We start from the raw sequence: 13749 nt of genomic DNA on the forward strand, positions 1-13749 counted from the left end.
ATAAGCAGAGGTAAGGTCGTTACTTATGGGACAACTTATATAACTGTGAATAAAGATATACCCATAAGTTAAGGTTGCCTTGATAATTGTGTCAAGATGAGATCATTTATGTAATGATCAGAGTAAATAAATTCACCATTTACTGAATCTGCTTAAGGCTAAATTGAAATTCATATGTTGAATTTAGGATTAGATATTATGTATCTCTAGATTAAAATTTATACGATGTTAAATTTTGAGAAAAACATATGCTCTTTTTAGTAAAGAGAAAAATATCGTAACATGTTATTCATACCAGGTGTGTTATGATGATAATAAGGATAGTAGGAGAATATATCTCTACTTCTCTACTATGTGAAACCCTTGAGATTATAAGTTAATCTCAATCTTACCCTAAATGATTATTTAACTGTCTACTTAAAATTCTTATCGGTGTCTGCTACTTTAGCATGTTTCCTATTGGTTATAGGTTAATTCGGTGTATGGAGCATAACTAGGAAAGCGACTGATTAGAATAAATATATTTGAGCTAAGAAGGAAGATTAAGATAGATTTATATCTTTGATGTTATTCACTAGTCAACTCATTTCTATTATATATAAAAATGATTATGAATATTAAATATAGAACATGCTTTCGACACAATTATCATCGTTAAAATATTCACAAGTGCATTTCAAAATACAAAGTTATCTTGATATATATATAAAATCCAAATTCCACTTAAAAAACAAATCCTACAAATCTAAATTGCGAAAAGGAAGGGGTTCAGCAGGTGGTGCAACGCCATTAATAGCCCTGTTCATGGCTTCCTGGAATAATGCCTCGTTCCAGTCGCAACTCTGCGCCACCAAATGACAATTATATCGATCAGCAGTGTTTTTCTTACAACAAAGAACCTACCAAAAGCTCACTCGTAGAAATGTGCCGTTTACTTCACTGTTAATTGGTCTTATTATATTTATAAATTTGCAGCTTCTTGGAAGGTCCAAACTGGCCTGGAGTATTCCATTACATCAGGCATGCAAGTTGCAGTACTATAATTCATGCATTTGGTTGTTTTTGACATCGACTCGATCGAATTATCAGACGACGCGATTTAGTCAAAAAAATAATAATAATTCAGAGAGGAAAATATAAATAACCAAAGAGAAGGTGCATGGTTGGTTTCCTGGAAACTACTTGCCAATTGCCATGGCTGACCTAATCGTACAACCTTTCTTTAATTAGAAGACCCAGTCCATTTCTTCTACGGTCAACCATTTTTTTTGTGAAATTTAAAAGTGAGGAATTTCTAAACTAGCTAGTTACACGTACCTTAATCTGTAGCTTCAGATTTACTCTGGCAGAGATTCGCATCTTAGGGGAGTATGCACGAGCATCCACTGAAGCTATGCTCACGATCCTCATCCCTCTGAGGCACTCCAGAACACGCAGGATTATATTCACAATGTCGCATTCCACTCTCACTGTGATCTTGATGTGGATTTGCTCCAACTGCGAGCGTGACTCGTCTGAGCCTAATTTCATGACTTCGACTTGGAAATTGCCTTCTGCCATCTCATGATCTAATATTGGTAGATGTGCTTCCAGTTTTCTGTTCTTTTCCTGGAGATCCATAACTTGGGCTCTCAGGGTCTTCAAGTAGTTCCTCGCACTGATCAGCACTGAAGCTTTATCCCTCTGTAAGAACATAAATGCACGTCGAGTGTAAAGATCGGGGAAAAGGAATCGATTAATATTTTACCAGATATTAATTGTACCTTGGAATCCGGAGGAAGAATCATGCTGAGCCTGTGGAAGCTGTCGTTGAGCTTCTCGCGACGTCTCCGTTCCGATATCACATGGTGCAACTGGTTGCTCGTCGCCGGCGCTGGCCATGTGGTCGTCTTCATCCCTTCTACTTGCTCCCGATCACATTTTATTCTTCTCAGGAAGCAGATCGAGCCCTTTATCATCTTTTGCCCGCGCAAACTAATCTCTTTGAGTTCGAGCTTGGGAGCCAAAACAGGATTGTAAGGCCTAAACGCTCGCCTACTTGAATTGTTCTGCTCGCCGAAAACTTCTCCAGCTGGGTTGGACATCGTCGACGGCGAAGATACGGCGGACGACGATGGGGTCGTGGTGGTGGAAGAGATGACGGCCAACATGGCCTTCATGATCACCGCCTCGTCGGCTGGAAATTGCACGCCTTGTTGTTGGTTCTTCAACTGCTTGAAAGGGAAGATGCCCTTCAAGTCCGGGTCCTCCATTTTCTGTGAGATCTGCAGAGAAGTAACAGATAAACGAAGTTAATCGTTTATCAAAATGTAACCAGGATCCACAACTGTAAATAGATTTTCTTAACTATTCTCTCATAAGATCTAATGCGAAAAGAAGGGAGGGGAGGAAAAAATCAGCTGCCGTATTTGAAGAACTCACCTGATAGATGAATTGCCCTGGTTCTTGAGAGTAGATTAATGGTCCTGCAAATGAACCAAGAGCTCTTGCGGCGTAGCTGAGGTCGCCGTCAACATTGCAACGCCATCCATCCATGGAGAGTCTATCAGAATCTAGAGATGTAAAATATTGTCTGCAAAGAACAGAGGCTTCCAGCTCTGGTTTTAAGTAATCGTACTCGGAAGAATTAATTTACTAACCATTTTTTTCCACTTATGTTTTTGTGAGTCTGAGACAATTAATAAATTGAGAAGACAAAGTCGTCCACTGACCAACTCCATAATAAGCCATTATTCGAAAAAAAAATAAACTGATAAGAAGGCTTTTGGTCATCCATCACTTTTTAATTTATATGGATGATGGATAGAAAAATTTGATAGGATGAGATTAATCATCTAGTTAATGAGTTTAACTAGTTTATCATATTATTCTAAAAATTAATTATCTAAATAAAATTAGTTATATTAAAAAAATAGATTTGTTATTTTAACAATTCTCCTAGTGTCTTTTTAATATAAAAGAAGGTAAATACAGATAAGAATGGACCCATGACCATTACGCAATAGATATCATACGTCCACCATCTACGTTACACCTTAGGATAAACTAATTATATTTAAAGGTTTTATGTAAATGTGTTGCTATGAATAAATTGATTATTTGGTCAAAATTGAATTGACTGAATTAAACAGATAAAAAATTAAATAAATCAAAAAAATTTCAAACCAATCAAACGAATCAAATTTCCTTAAGAAAATCAAATCGATCGAACCGATAAAATACCAATTAATTCAATTTTTGACCGAATTAATTAAAATTTTAAAATCTTATTAGATTTTAACTAAAAAACTAAAATTTTATGTAATTAATTATATTTTTAAATAAAAATAATTAATTAATATTTTTATTCGGTGTAATTGAATTATAAAATTTAAAATCCAACCTAAACCAAATTAATCAAAAGTTAAATTAATTATTTTGAAAAAAATTAAAATTAAATTAATTAAATTAAATTCTTTAATTTGATCGGTTCAGTTACGTAGGAAAACTCATGTTCACACGTGACTGACTAGGTTGTGGATGAACGCAGGTGATCGTCACGGGCTGAGGATTTTTTTCCTAAGATTTATCGTGTGATTATATTCGTACATAGTTTTTGTAGTTTTCTTCATGCAGTGCAAGTGGGCTAAATTGGACCAATTCAAGCTTACTAACATGTGGTTCAAGATTACCTACTAAACTGTGGGCGGTCTTTCCGTTCGGCGCAAGCACAGAAGAATAATCCAAGTTGCATCATCCGTACTGAATCATCATTTGTATGTTTCAAGACGTCAAGTTATTAGGAGTATGAATTGATATTTGCACAGCTGTGTTTCTCATCCAAGTTAATTAATATCTTTAAATAGAGCAGTTAATGATAATTAGAGCAACTAAAGATAGACAAGGGCAACTCAACGAATGAAAGAATTTTTAGGAGGTTTGTTAAATTAAAAAGTCTAAGAAGAAAAACTCAACAGTGCAATTAGTTTAATTAATGATATGTATTTTTATCTTTACTTTTACTTTTTAAAATATTAAATAAAAATTATACATAAATATTAAAATTTTAAAAAATAAAAATGTTTAATTTAATAATGTATGACTCACAGAAAATGTGTGCCCGCTTTCTCAAGCTCGTTACTAAGCAAAACTTCTTGCACTTCGTCATTTAAATGTAGGTCTATTTAATGCAGTCTACGATAACAAAACTATCCCAATTTAATGGGTGGCATTTGGTTGGCTAGTCTATTGAATGACTGCAGTCACAGCCATATACGGGTTGGCAATTGCAGGGCCATAACTATTTGACTCTTCGAATGGGATTTAAAAGAGTATTTTAATTTTGAGTTTCTTAATTTTAAATTACTCGTCAAATAATTGCTAATTGATGAGTGGTTCATAAATTTATTATAATAGAAACAAAAAATCACCTCCTAACCATTTTCAACTGGTAACTATTCGACTATCTACTATAAATTAACTCTGATATGGGATATAATAGAAGGGTTCATCAAGGATGTGATAATCAAACGTAAAAGAAGGATGATAGTTAAGAATGGAAAATTTCTTACCTGATCAAAGAAGAAAATAATAGTTTAGACCGAGAAATTCTTCGGTGATTTAGTTCTCCCATCTTATAAGCACGACTCTAGATATATTCTCGGTCTGCTTCTTAATTAGTTAGACCCTAGGGTTTAGTCCCCTTATCTTCTTTTGGGCACCGACCCATTTTATATCGGGTCGACTTCTTGGCTAGTTGGGCCTCCAGGGCTCAGTCCTCTCATTTCCTCTGGGCACCGCCCAGTCTATCCGGTCGGCTTCTTAGCTGGTCAGTCCCCGAGAGCTCAGTCTCCTCATTCCCTCCTAGGCACCGCCCCAGTCTACATCCGGTCGATTTCTTAGATGGTTGGTCCCCTAGGGCTCAATCCCCTCATTTCCTCCTGGGCACTGCCCAGTCTACACCCGGTCAGCTTCTTAGTTGGTCGGTTCTGAGGGCTAAGTCCACTCATTCCTCCTGGGCACTGTCCTAGTCTATACTCGGTTGACTTCTTAGTTGGTCGGACCATTGTCAGGAGACAACATTGTCAGGGAATTACAACTACTTGTCAGAGAATAATAGTTATCCATAAAAGAATATTCTGATGCTATGTTCTCCTACATAGCGCGGAACCTTCCTTTACCCAATAGGAGTCCGCCGTACTTCAGCCATCACTCGACATGTCCTGATACTAGATATTCTCTGATGTTTCATCATCACGGAGGTTATAAGAGATAGTATCAAAAGAGAGTTTCTCTCCGTTGGCCAAGTACGCGCACACATTCGCATCTACTACAAGAGTACTGTTCATCTTCTTCTTTCCAGACTTTTCGCTTTGTGTTGTTCCTGACTTGAGCATCGGAGGACTTGCGCTAGGGACCTCTTTCCTGGTTCTCACTCTAACCCCTTGTGTGATTTCTCTACGTGTGTGCAAGCTCTTGGGTACCATCGGCGACCTTTCTTTTTTCCTACCCTGCTTCGCTATACGGAGAAAAAACCTATAATGTCCCTACAGACCCTAGATCTGGATCCTCTTTTCGTCAACATCTTTATCCTCGTCACTAGCTTTTCCATTCAACTCAACTTTTGGACAGGATCATACTCTATTATTTATCTCTCTTTATATAATTTAAAATGGATTTAAAAAAATCTGGAATAAGCATAATTAGTTACAACTTGGAAATGTGGAAGTATGAGCCCGCAGTGACAACTCTGGCAGGCCTCGTAAAGTACTGGGTCATTGCTGTGCATCATGCATGACTCATATAGCGACATGAATGTTAGAAATTTGATTACTCCTCACATTTTATCTATTTTGTTAAATACTGCATCTAGTGCTTTGAGAGATCAAAGATTAGGTTTCACTTGATTGCTAGTCACGAGTTCATGGCTAGCTCCAAACGATTATTTACCATGATCTTCTCACGACAAGCTCCCGCAAGTTGTATAACCTGAAGTTGAGAAAGAAATGGATGAAAAAGAAAAAAAATTGTCCTTTTTTTGGAAAAGATTTATATTTAAAGATCAGTCCATTACATACACCATAATATATCAAAGACAAAAACTATCTCTAAGCATTATGGACGAACAATCATCGTACTACTGTGGGCTAACATAACCACACAAAAGAGGTATGTCGACATTACAACTTAAAACATCATCAAGCATCATCGCCTACAAATTAGCCTTGAGAGATAACCCCTTACTAAAGGGTATAATCCCCACACAAACAACATCATAACATCTACATATCACATAATATCTATCCATCTACAAAACAAAATATAAACATCTACACTTTCTAGAGCATCACATGAATACTCGGCATCACCCCTTCAAATATGCTTTTGTTCCGGGCTTGCCACAAGAGGTAAGCCATTCAATAGATTGCCAAATAGAACGCCATTGTTAGTCATCTATTGCCTCAATACCACCTTAGAAGGACCCTGAAAAGTCAGTGAACAGAAAAGATTTCATGTCGAAATCCCAGCCAACGCCTCACCTTATCCCACAATTCCGTTGTGACCGAACACCAGAAATAGATGTGTCCATTTGGTTCATCCTGTAGTTTGCATAAGGAACATGTCTTGTAAGGTTCATAAGTCATCTTGTCTATTGTTCTTAGCCGGTGATGAGCCATCAACCACCAAGTAAACCGGTGCTTAGGCATCAATCCAACCCTCCATACAATTGGTGCCCAAAGCACCTTCGTCGTGCATGGGCAAAACATTTTGTATGCATTTACCACTCCTTTCTTCTCCGATGCAAATCATGATCTTGTCTGAAACTGGTGGAGATGGGGTGCTGGGTAGGTGATTGTGCTGTTGATGGGAAGAAGAACTTTAATCAGAAAAAGAGGCTATGGACTGGAGCAAAAATCCTCTTTACACACACTCAAGAGAGCAAATAACGTGAGCGGCAAAAACTTGGGAGACGGTTCCTGGTGAAGGCTCTCTGACGATCAAGTTAGTGTAGTGGTCGAGCGATAAAATGGAGAGATGAACAGTAAAGACTCGTGCATAATGATACTGCTATAAAAGTGTACCTTGTCGAGGACCCTCATTTATATACCACTTCTCATAACCTCCTCATTCATGAAGTGACAAAAAATGTCGGGTGTTAGAAGCCTTCAAGTAAGAGAATATGTACATCTTGGGAGGCAGTACAATCACCGCCCAAGGAATCTTCTGTTACCCGTGTATACCCTTTTTGTAGCTTACGCCATTAATGCGGTAGTTGAAGGAATATACTATCAGAATGTGTCGGCTGATAGAAAGTGTAGAGTTACCTTCGAGGAAGGTTCCATTGAATGTTCATGTAACAACAAAATAATATTCTTTAACAAATGGTTGTTATTCTCTGATAGACTATTATGATTCTCAGCCCATGTGGTCCCATGAAGATTCCCGGCGAGATATTTAGTTGATCGAGTATATATATAAAAGTAGAGTACTCAGTATTGTAGGGCGTTCGACCGTTAAGGCTGCTCGGATATATGTCGTGTGATGCTGGAGATCTAATTATGAAGTAATAGAGATCCAAGTCTCCTAGATCCGGATGACTTTATGACCGACCGACTATATGTAGGAATACTTACTTCTGAAGAATGGGGAACTGAACCTCGAGAAACTCAATTGGTACTTTCAGCCAATCGTCCTTATATTTGGAGGCTTGCCCCTGAAGTGATAGCTTGATCTTTAAAAATCCGGTCAAGTTTCTTCTAAGCTTTGCCTTATATGTTGATTCTTCAGAGATACAGATACCGACCCCTATAACTTTGGTTAACTTTATATTCGACCACCCATATACAGGAGGATGGGGGAATGAACATTGAAAGCCCATATGTTTGATCAACTTCATATTAAGGCATACTCTGAGAGTGAAAGGTTGAATTTTCAAGACCCGACCGAATATATTCTCGACCGATCTTGTGGCAGGTCTGTCCTCTCTTAAACCCGAGTAGATAATGGACGATCAGATATACACTAAGTGTCTTGGTACAGGTGTAAAATGCTAGGTCCTTCAGATCTAGTCGGAGCTAGGGTTGGTCGTTGGTCGTCCATGGATTGGGACCTTAGTGCTGTGCGAGGAGCAAAAGAGGGACATGCTAGTTGCCACCTCTCTTTAACTTTGACTACCATATCACCTTAACTTTGACCTCCACATTATTCCGGGGTCACTAGCCTCCCCTTCAAGTCTCGTCGAATGAGGCTCATAGTCGGCTGACTATATCCCAGTCTTATATTTGCTCGACCGACTCACTTATTGGTTCGACCGGGTGAACGTGCTTCCACTGGCCTATTATTGCTATACTTAGCCGTATTTTTTGAAAAAATATACGCCAAAGGATCGATATGCCCAGTGATATACCACTGATATGCAGGAAGGTATTTTTGAGTGTAATGATTCAATTGTCTTTCCATCATAAATGTCTATTTATAGGCGAACGTCACGTGCCCCACTAACACATTCTTTGAAGCGACAACTAACACACGTCTTTTTGTACAAACTAATGGCACTCCCCTCCTTGTAAATCAACGGTTATCAATGGGCATGTTGTTTTAATCGAACGATTGTAGTGAGACCTTGTCTGGTGACTTATGTTTAACAACCCTAAGTGGTGCAAAAACAAATCACTTTACTCTTCGTCTCCTTCAACCTTCTATCCAACGATTTCTGTTGACGAGCTCTCATTTCTTACGACTTGTGCTAGTAAGTCTTCCAGTTGTCCTTCTTATGCCTTTTCTTACTCTATCCATGGCCCAAGAATCATTTGCTCCCTGGTACACTCTCATCCGCTCAAATTTTGATAAGATTGTCCGACAAACAATCCGCTTACAGTATGAAATCCCCAAAAAATATTATATCCACCTTCCTCTCTCCCAAGATCATCCTCATTGCCCGCCTGAAGGTCACATTATATTTTTTAAGGACCAAATGGTAGCCGATCTATGTTTCCCAATCCCCTCTTTCCTCTCTGAAATAAGTCGCTATTTTGATATCTCACTTAACAGCTTGCTCCGAACGCATTCCACAACATGTGTGGAATGTTTATTTTGTTTTACTCGTATGACATTCCTCTAGCTCCTTGCAATTTTTACCTATTTTCTTATCCTAAGAAATCAAAACTAGGAGTTATTTTATTTCAATCACGTCCTAAGGTAATATTTTTTAAAGAATTGTCTTCCTCAAATAAGAGATGGAAGTCTAATTTCTTTTTCATTCAGATGCCCTAGCCGACCGAGTGGAAGTCCAACCTCTCTTATATTCTTGACCTCGGGAATTTCAAACTCTACCCCGATTTCATCTCTTACTCAAAGAAGTTGGGCGGTGTACAATTCAAAGATCCCAAATAGCTATACCTATTTGGATTAAGTCCTATCCAAGCGAAGCTTCCTTGCTTCTTCGGTAAGTCTTAGCAACTTGTCTATTAAGTTGTCACTAACTAAAGTCTTTCTTGTTTTATACTGTGGATATTTTTTTTGAGTCTATAGCCACTAGGAGTCCTCATTTACAAGAAGACGAGCTACTCAGGCAAGAACAAATGCTATTAGTTGAGCAAGCTCAAGAGCAAGTCGGTCCTTCTAGCGGGGCATCTAGTAGTCAGGCGGCTACATCCAGCGAGGCAGCTCTGCAGGAAGAGTGCCAACCGACCCTCTCCGAGTCTCCGAGGATTCTCCATCTGATGAGGTGGAGGCGCCACTGAAGAGGAGGCGTAGACTCATCTTTTCCACTCAAGTTACCGAGAGGCAAGCGTCTCCCATCACCGTGTCTTCGCCTCACCTTACCCTCGTCCGGGAGGAAATCCTTGCACCTTCATCCTACCGAACTTTATTCGCTCATCCTTCCATGTCTGTTCTTCCTTTTGACAGTCCAATCCAAGAGGTCACCTCCTGGCTAGTTAGTTCCTTGACCGTCCGCTCGCAGTCACCAACAACTCTCCCATCACCCCTCTTGCCGAGGCTCCTCCAACAATAATTCCTGGTATCAAGCCAAAAAAGCTTTACAAATTTTTCGCCATCTATGATCTACCATTTGACAATAACTTCTCCGTCATCTCCCCCACTGGTCAACAGTTGTATATTATGAAGGGACAAGATGATGGAGGTTTGGGAGGCTACCATGAACCGCCTGGGTGACTTTACACCAGCGAAGATGTTTGACGAATACTCCTTCAATCCGACTATGGTATGCTCTTAACCGTTTAGCTATCTTTCACTTTGAACACTTTTGATAATATTTGTTCTGCAGCAATGGACATTCAGGATGGGCATGTTATAAAAATTCACAACCTTGACCCAAGAGAATGAGACCTTGAAGAAGCATCTATCAGAGGTCGGCTCCATATATGCTCCCGTCCTTTCACCATAAGAGTGTCATACTCAACTCGAGTGGCTGGGCCAATTAGAAAAGGAACTTCAAGAGGCTCAGTCATCGAGAAAGGCTAATGTAGAGTGGGCCAAAAAATTGGAGGTCACCTCTACCGAAGATAGGCTCCGCTCGGAGATAGTCCGTCGAACAAATATAGTGCTCGAGCTGGACGAGAAGATAGCGGAAATCCAACGCCTCTCCGCTCAACTAGAGGAAGCAATGCTACACACGTAGTGGAACTAACGACCCAAACTCAATTGCCATCCAAGTGGAAACAAAGGTTGGACGCCTAAGGAGCAGAACTGGAATCCCTCCGGGTAGACTTAGGGGCTAGCCAGAATGCACTCACTGCCTCTAAGTTTGAAGCGGCAGGCTTCTTTTCCGAGCTAATAGCTATCTTGGAAGAGTTAGTTGCCTATTAGGCGAGGGAGGACGAGCGATTCAAGACTAGAAAGACAACCCTCCTCTAGTCACGAGACTTCATTGTGCCCATCGTCGACTCTATTAACAAAACCCTTCTCCTCAGAGCCAACGGTGTGGTTACACAACTCAGGGAGGGAGCTACTTAGCATCTAAACCTCCAGCTTACTTCCGGGATCGCCAAAGACTTATAAAGGAGTGACCACTCGACTTATTCCCAGTTCTGAAGTAGTCTTTCTTAATTACCCCCACAAACAAAGAGAACTCCTCATGTACTTAAACTTCCTTCCTATGTAACTAAAACTCTATTTTCTTTAATCTACTTCGGAGTTATGCTTGTTGTATTTGCTGTCATTTTTCCATGTGTTCGATATTGCTTGGTGCACTTAAGTGAAGGGTCATCTTAGCCCAATTTTATGTACTGAGTGACTTAGAAGTCTTATCACTCAACCTTAAGTGACAAAACGTCGGATGCCCGATTAGGCCTTTACCCACTTGGGTATATTTACCTAGTCGGGTGAATAATACAGATCGCTCAAGGACATCCTTGATAAGACACATGAAATTAAGTCTGTTCAAAGATAAGACCGATCGGACCCTAAGGTTCTACTACCATATGAGAAAGGTATGACGGACTCTTATGTCAATTGATTACGTAGAACATACCATGTCTGACAGATGGTAGAAGTGAAATCCTAAAAACCCGACCTGGTTGAAGGCTGAGTGGACTATAGTTGCCTTAAGTATTACATATTAGAAACAAAGGCAAATCTGCCTTTATGTGTGTGCCTGCTTCTTGAAATAATGATTTACTTGTCACATCCGTTATAAATGTGTATCTCCCATTGGTGACACGAGTCTACCAACCTTATTCTTTTGACACAATAATCGACACATAATTTTCTCGGTGTATGTGACTTCACCTTCCAATCTAATTGTCACAAGCGTTAGCCCACCTTTTTGATACACTGATCCAATGGTCCTTCTTAAAAGGGAATTTGAAGGTTTTTTTTAAAAAAAAAATCCTTTAAAAAACCCTAACACCCTCGTCCTCCTCACCTTCTTCTTCCTTAGCATTAACGGGTTATCGACTTTTACAAACTTCAACGAACTTTTTTCCTCTTTGTTCACCTAATTTTGATTTTACTCCTCGATTTCCCTCCTTAATTTCTATCATGAACACCACTGGTTCGGGCTATGTCTCCCTTATTTCACAATTTCATGGAGTAGACCTTGACTGTCTACGTTTCAACTATGACATTCCTTCCTCTATGCATATGATGGTGCTCACTAAGCGGGTGTGTCCTCATCTTCCCCTTGCAAACTAGATAGCTTTCTTCTAGGAGTTAGTGCAGGCAGGATTGTGCTTTTCTATTCCCTTATTTCACATCAAAGTGAGCTAGTACTTTCACATTCCCCTTCAACAACTAATTCCCAACTCCATTCATTGATGTATGGGGCAAGCATCGTATTCTGCCTATTCGAGGCTCCCCCCACTTGTTTCATTACTTTTTCTATTCTCAACAAGTGATCGAGGGTATATTTCGCTTCCTTGCCATGCCAAAAATTATCCTTTTTTAGTGGATCCCCACCAAAGGTAGTGACTGGAAAGATACTTTTTCATCCTTCTTCCCATTTCAGTATCTTGGCCACGTGCTTAGCAAAATAACCTTCTGTCAACATCAACCTTGGGTGACGTTAATAGGGAGTCATCCCTTCACAAGGCTATATCAAAATTGATCGAACTGAAGTTTGATATTTTTGTATTGTTTCAGGAGGAGTTGCTATATATATTCTGATTAAGTCCAGCTAAATTTGAACTAACCTCCTTTGGTAAGAAATATTTTTCCTTCGGTTTCAAATTAAGATTCCTCCCCTACTTCTATTACGTCTAACAAATATTATGTGTACAGCAGAAACTATATCCAAATCCTTCCTCTTTAATATTGCTCAGGTAAATGTAGATATTCTAAACTGACTAGGTGAGGTAATCTTGAAGAAGTGTAAGACCAAGCGAGCATCTTCCTCTTCCGACCTCCCTTTAATAACAACAACCTCCTCGGGGCATGGTGACTCGGATATCCCTCTTGCTAAAAGGCGCCACTTGAGTGCTCTAATTTTGTCAAAGCAACCAGTGCCTGAAGGGTCGTTGTCAAGCCTTGAGCTCTCTCCATTCGGGGAAAAGAGCCAATGGTCATAAACTGTCCTCGAGTCGGGCCCATTATTTTAAGGCCGATTAAACCATCTCCCACGCCTTCTTCAACACAACAACCACACCCGACCTTGCCAATTCATCGTCCTTTGCCTTTTGTCCGTCTAACCTTACCACTAGGCCCTACTAGAGGCACTTCTTCTAGGCCACACTCTCCTCTCGATCAAGACCGTCAATTTTGATTCACCTATGGTTTGCCATCCTAATAGGGAATGACTTCCACTCCTCAATCGTATATGGTGGTGAAGTTACAAGGATCGTTGGCTGAGACTTGGACAAGTGCGAGGAGACGCCCGAGAGACCTTTCTAATTCCAAGCACACAGATGAAAGGAGTGTCACTATAGTAAGTTTGTGATATTTCTTTTAATAAGTAAAATCTTTCTAATAATGTTTCTTGACACTTCTCTTTTTAGTTTTATGCCATTGGGCTAAACTTAAGCCAGATTTAGAGAGTGATAATAAAATTTTAAAGGAACGTACGAAGGAGTTGGAGCTTTCTATTTCCAAACTGAGAAAGGAGATGCCCCATTTATAGAAGGAAGTAGATTATCAAGCTGGGCTCTATTGGGTATGGAGAAAACTATGCGGGAGTCTTAGTAGCTGGTGGAGTCTCAACAGGCGAACAAAAGGAAATTAGAACTCCTATTGAACACTAGTGAGTCCAAACTCCGAGCGGAGGTTGCCATAAAAATAAAAGCCTTATCAGACCTTAGAAAACTACTTTATTAG

General features: G+C 39.6%; 1 protein-coding gene across 1 annotated transcript; it reads right to left on the reverse strand.

Moving 5' to 3' along the window:
• Positions 1 to 624: 624 nt before the first annotated feature.
• On the reverse strand, positions 625 to 2644 carry LOC122009397 (putative transcription factor bHLH041). The gene is made up of 4 exons (XM_042565533.1): positions 2422 to 2644; positions 1764 to 2264; positions 1318 to 1683; positions 625 to 842 (listed from the first exon to the last, which is right to left on the reverse strand). The coding sequence occupies exons 1-4, from the start codon at positions 2533 to 2535 to the stop codon at positions 738 to 740; spliced, it is 1086 nt and encodes a 361-aa protein (XP_042421467.1). The 5' UTR covers positions 2536 to 2644; the 3' UTR covers positions 625 to 737.
• Between the last annotated feature and the right edge of the window lie 11105 nt (positions 2645 to 13749).

The sequence above is a fragment of the Zingiber officinale genome, chromosome 1A, assembly GCF_018446385.1.
Source record: "Zingiber officinale cultivar Zhangliang chromosome 1A, Zo_v1.1, whole genome shotgun sequence".
NCBI lineage: Eukaryota > Viridiplantae > Streptophyta > Magnoliopsida > Zingiberales > Zingiberaceae > Zingiber > Zingiber officinale.

Excerpts from the sequence above, each read along its gene's own strand:
- LOC122009397 (XM_042565533.1), bottom strand. The coding sequence starts at position 2,535 with ATGGATGGATGGCGTTGCAATGTTGACGGCGACCTCAGCTACGCCGCA. Across the intron at positions 2,265-2,421 it reads CAGGGCAATTCATCTATCAG|ATCTCACAGAAAATGGAGGA; the intron begins GTGAGTTCTTCA and ends ACTTCTCTGCAG. Across the intron at positions 843-1,317 it reads ATCTGAAGCTACAGATTAAG|AGTTGCGACTGGAACGAGGC; the intron begins GTACGTGTAACT and ends TTGGTGGCGCAG.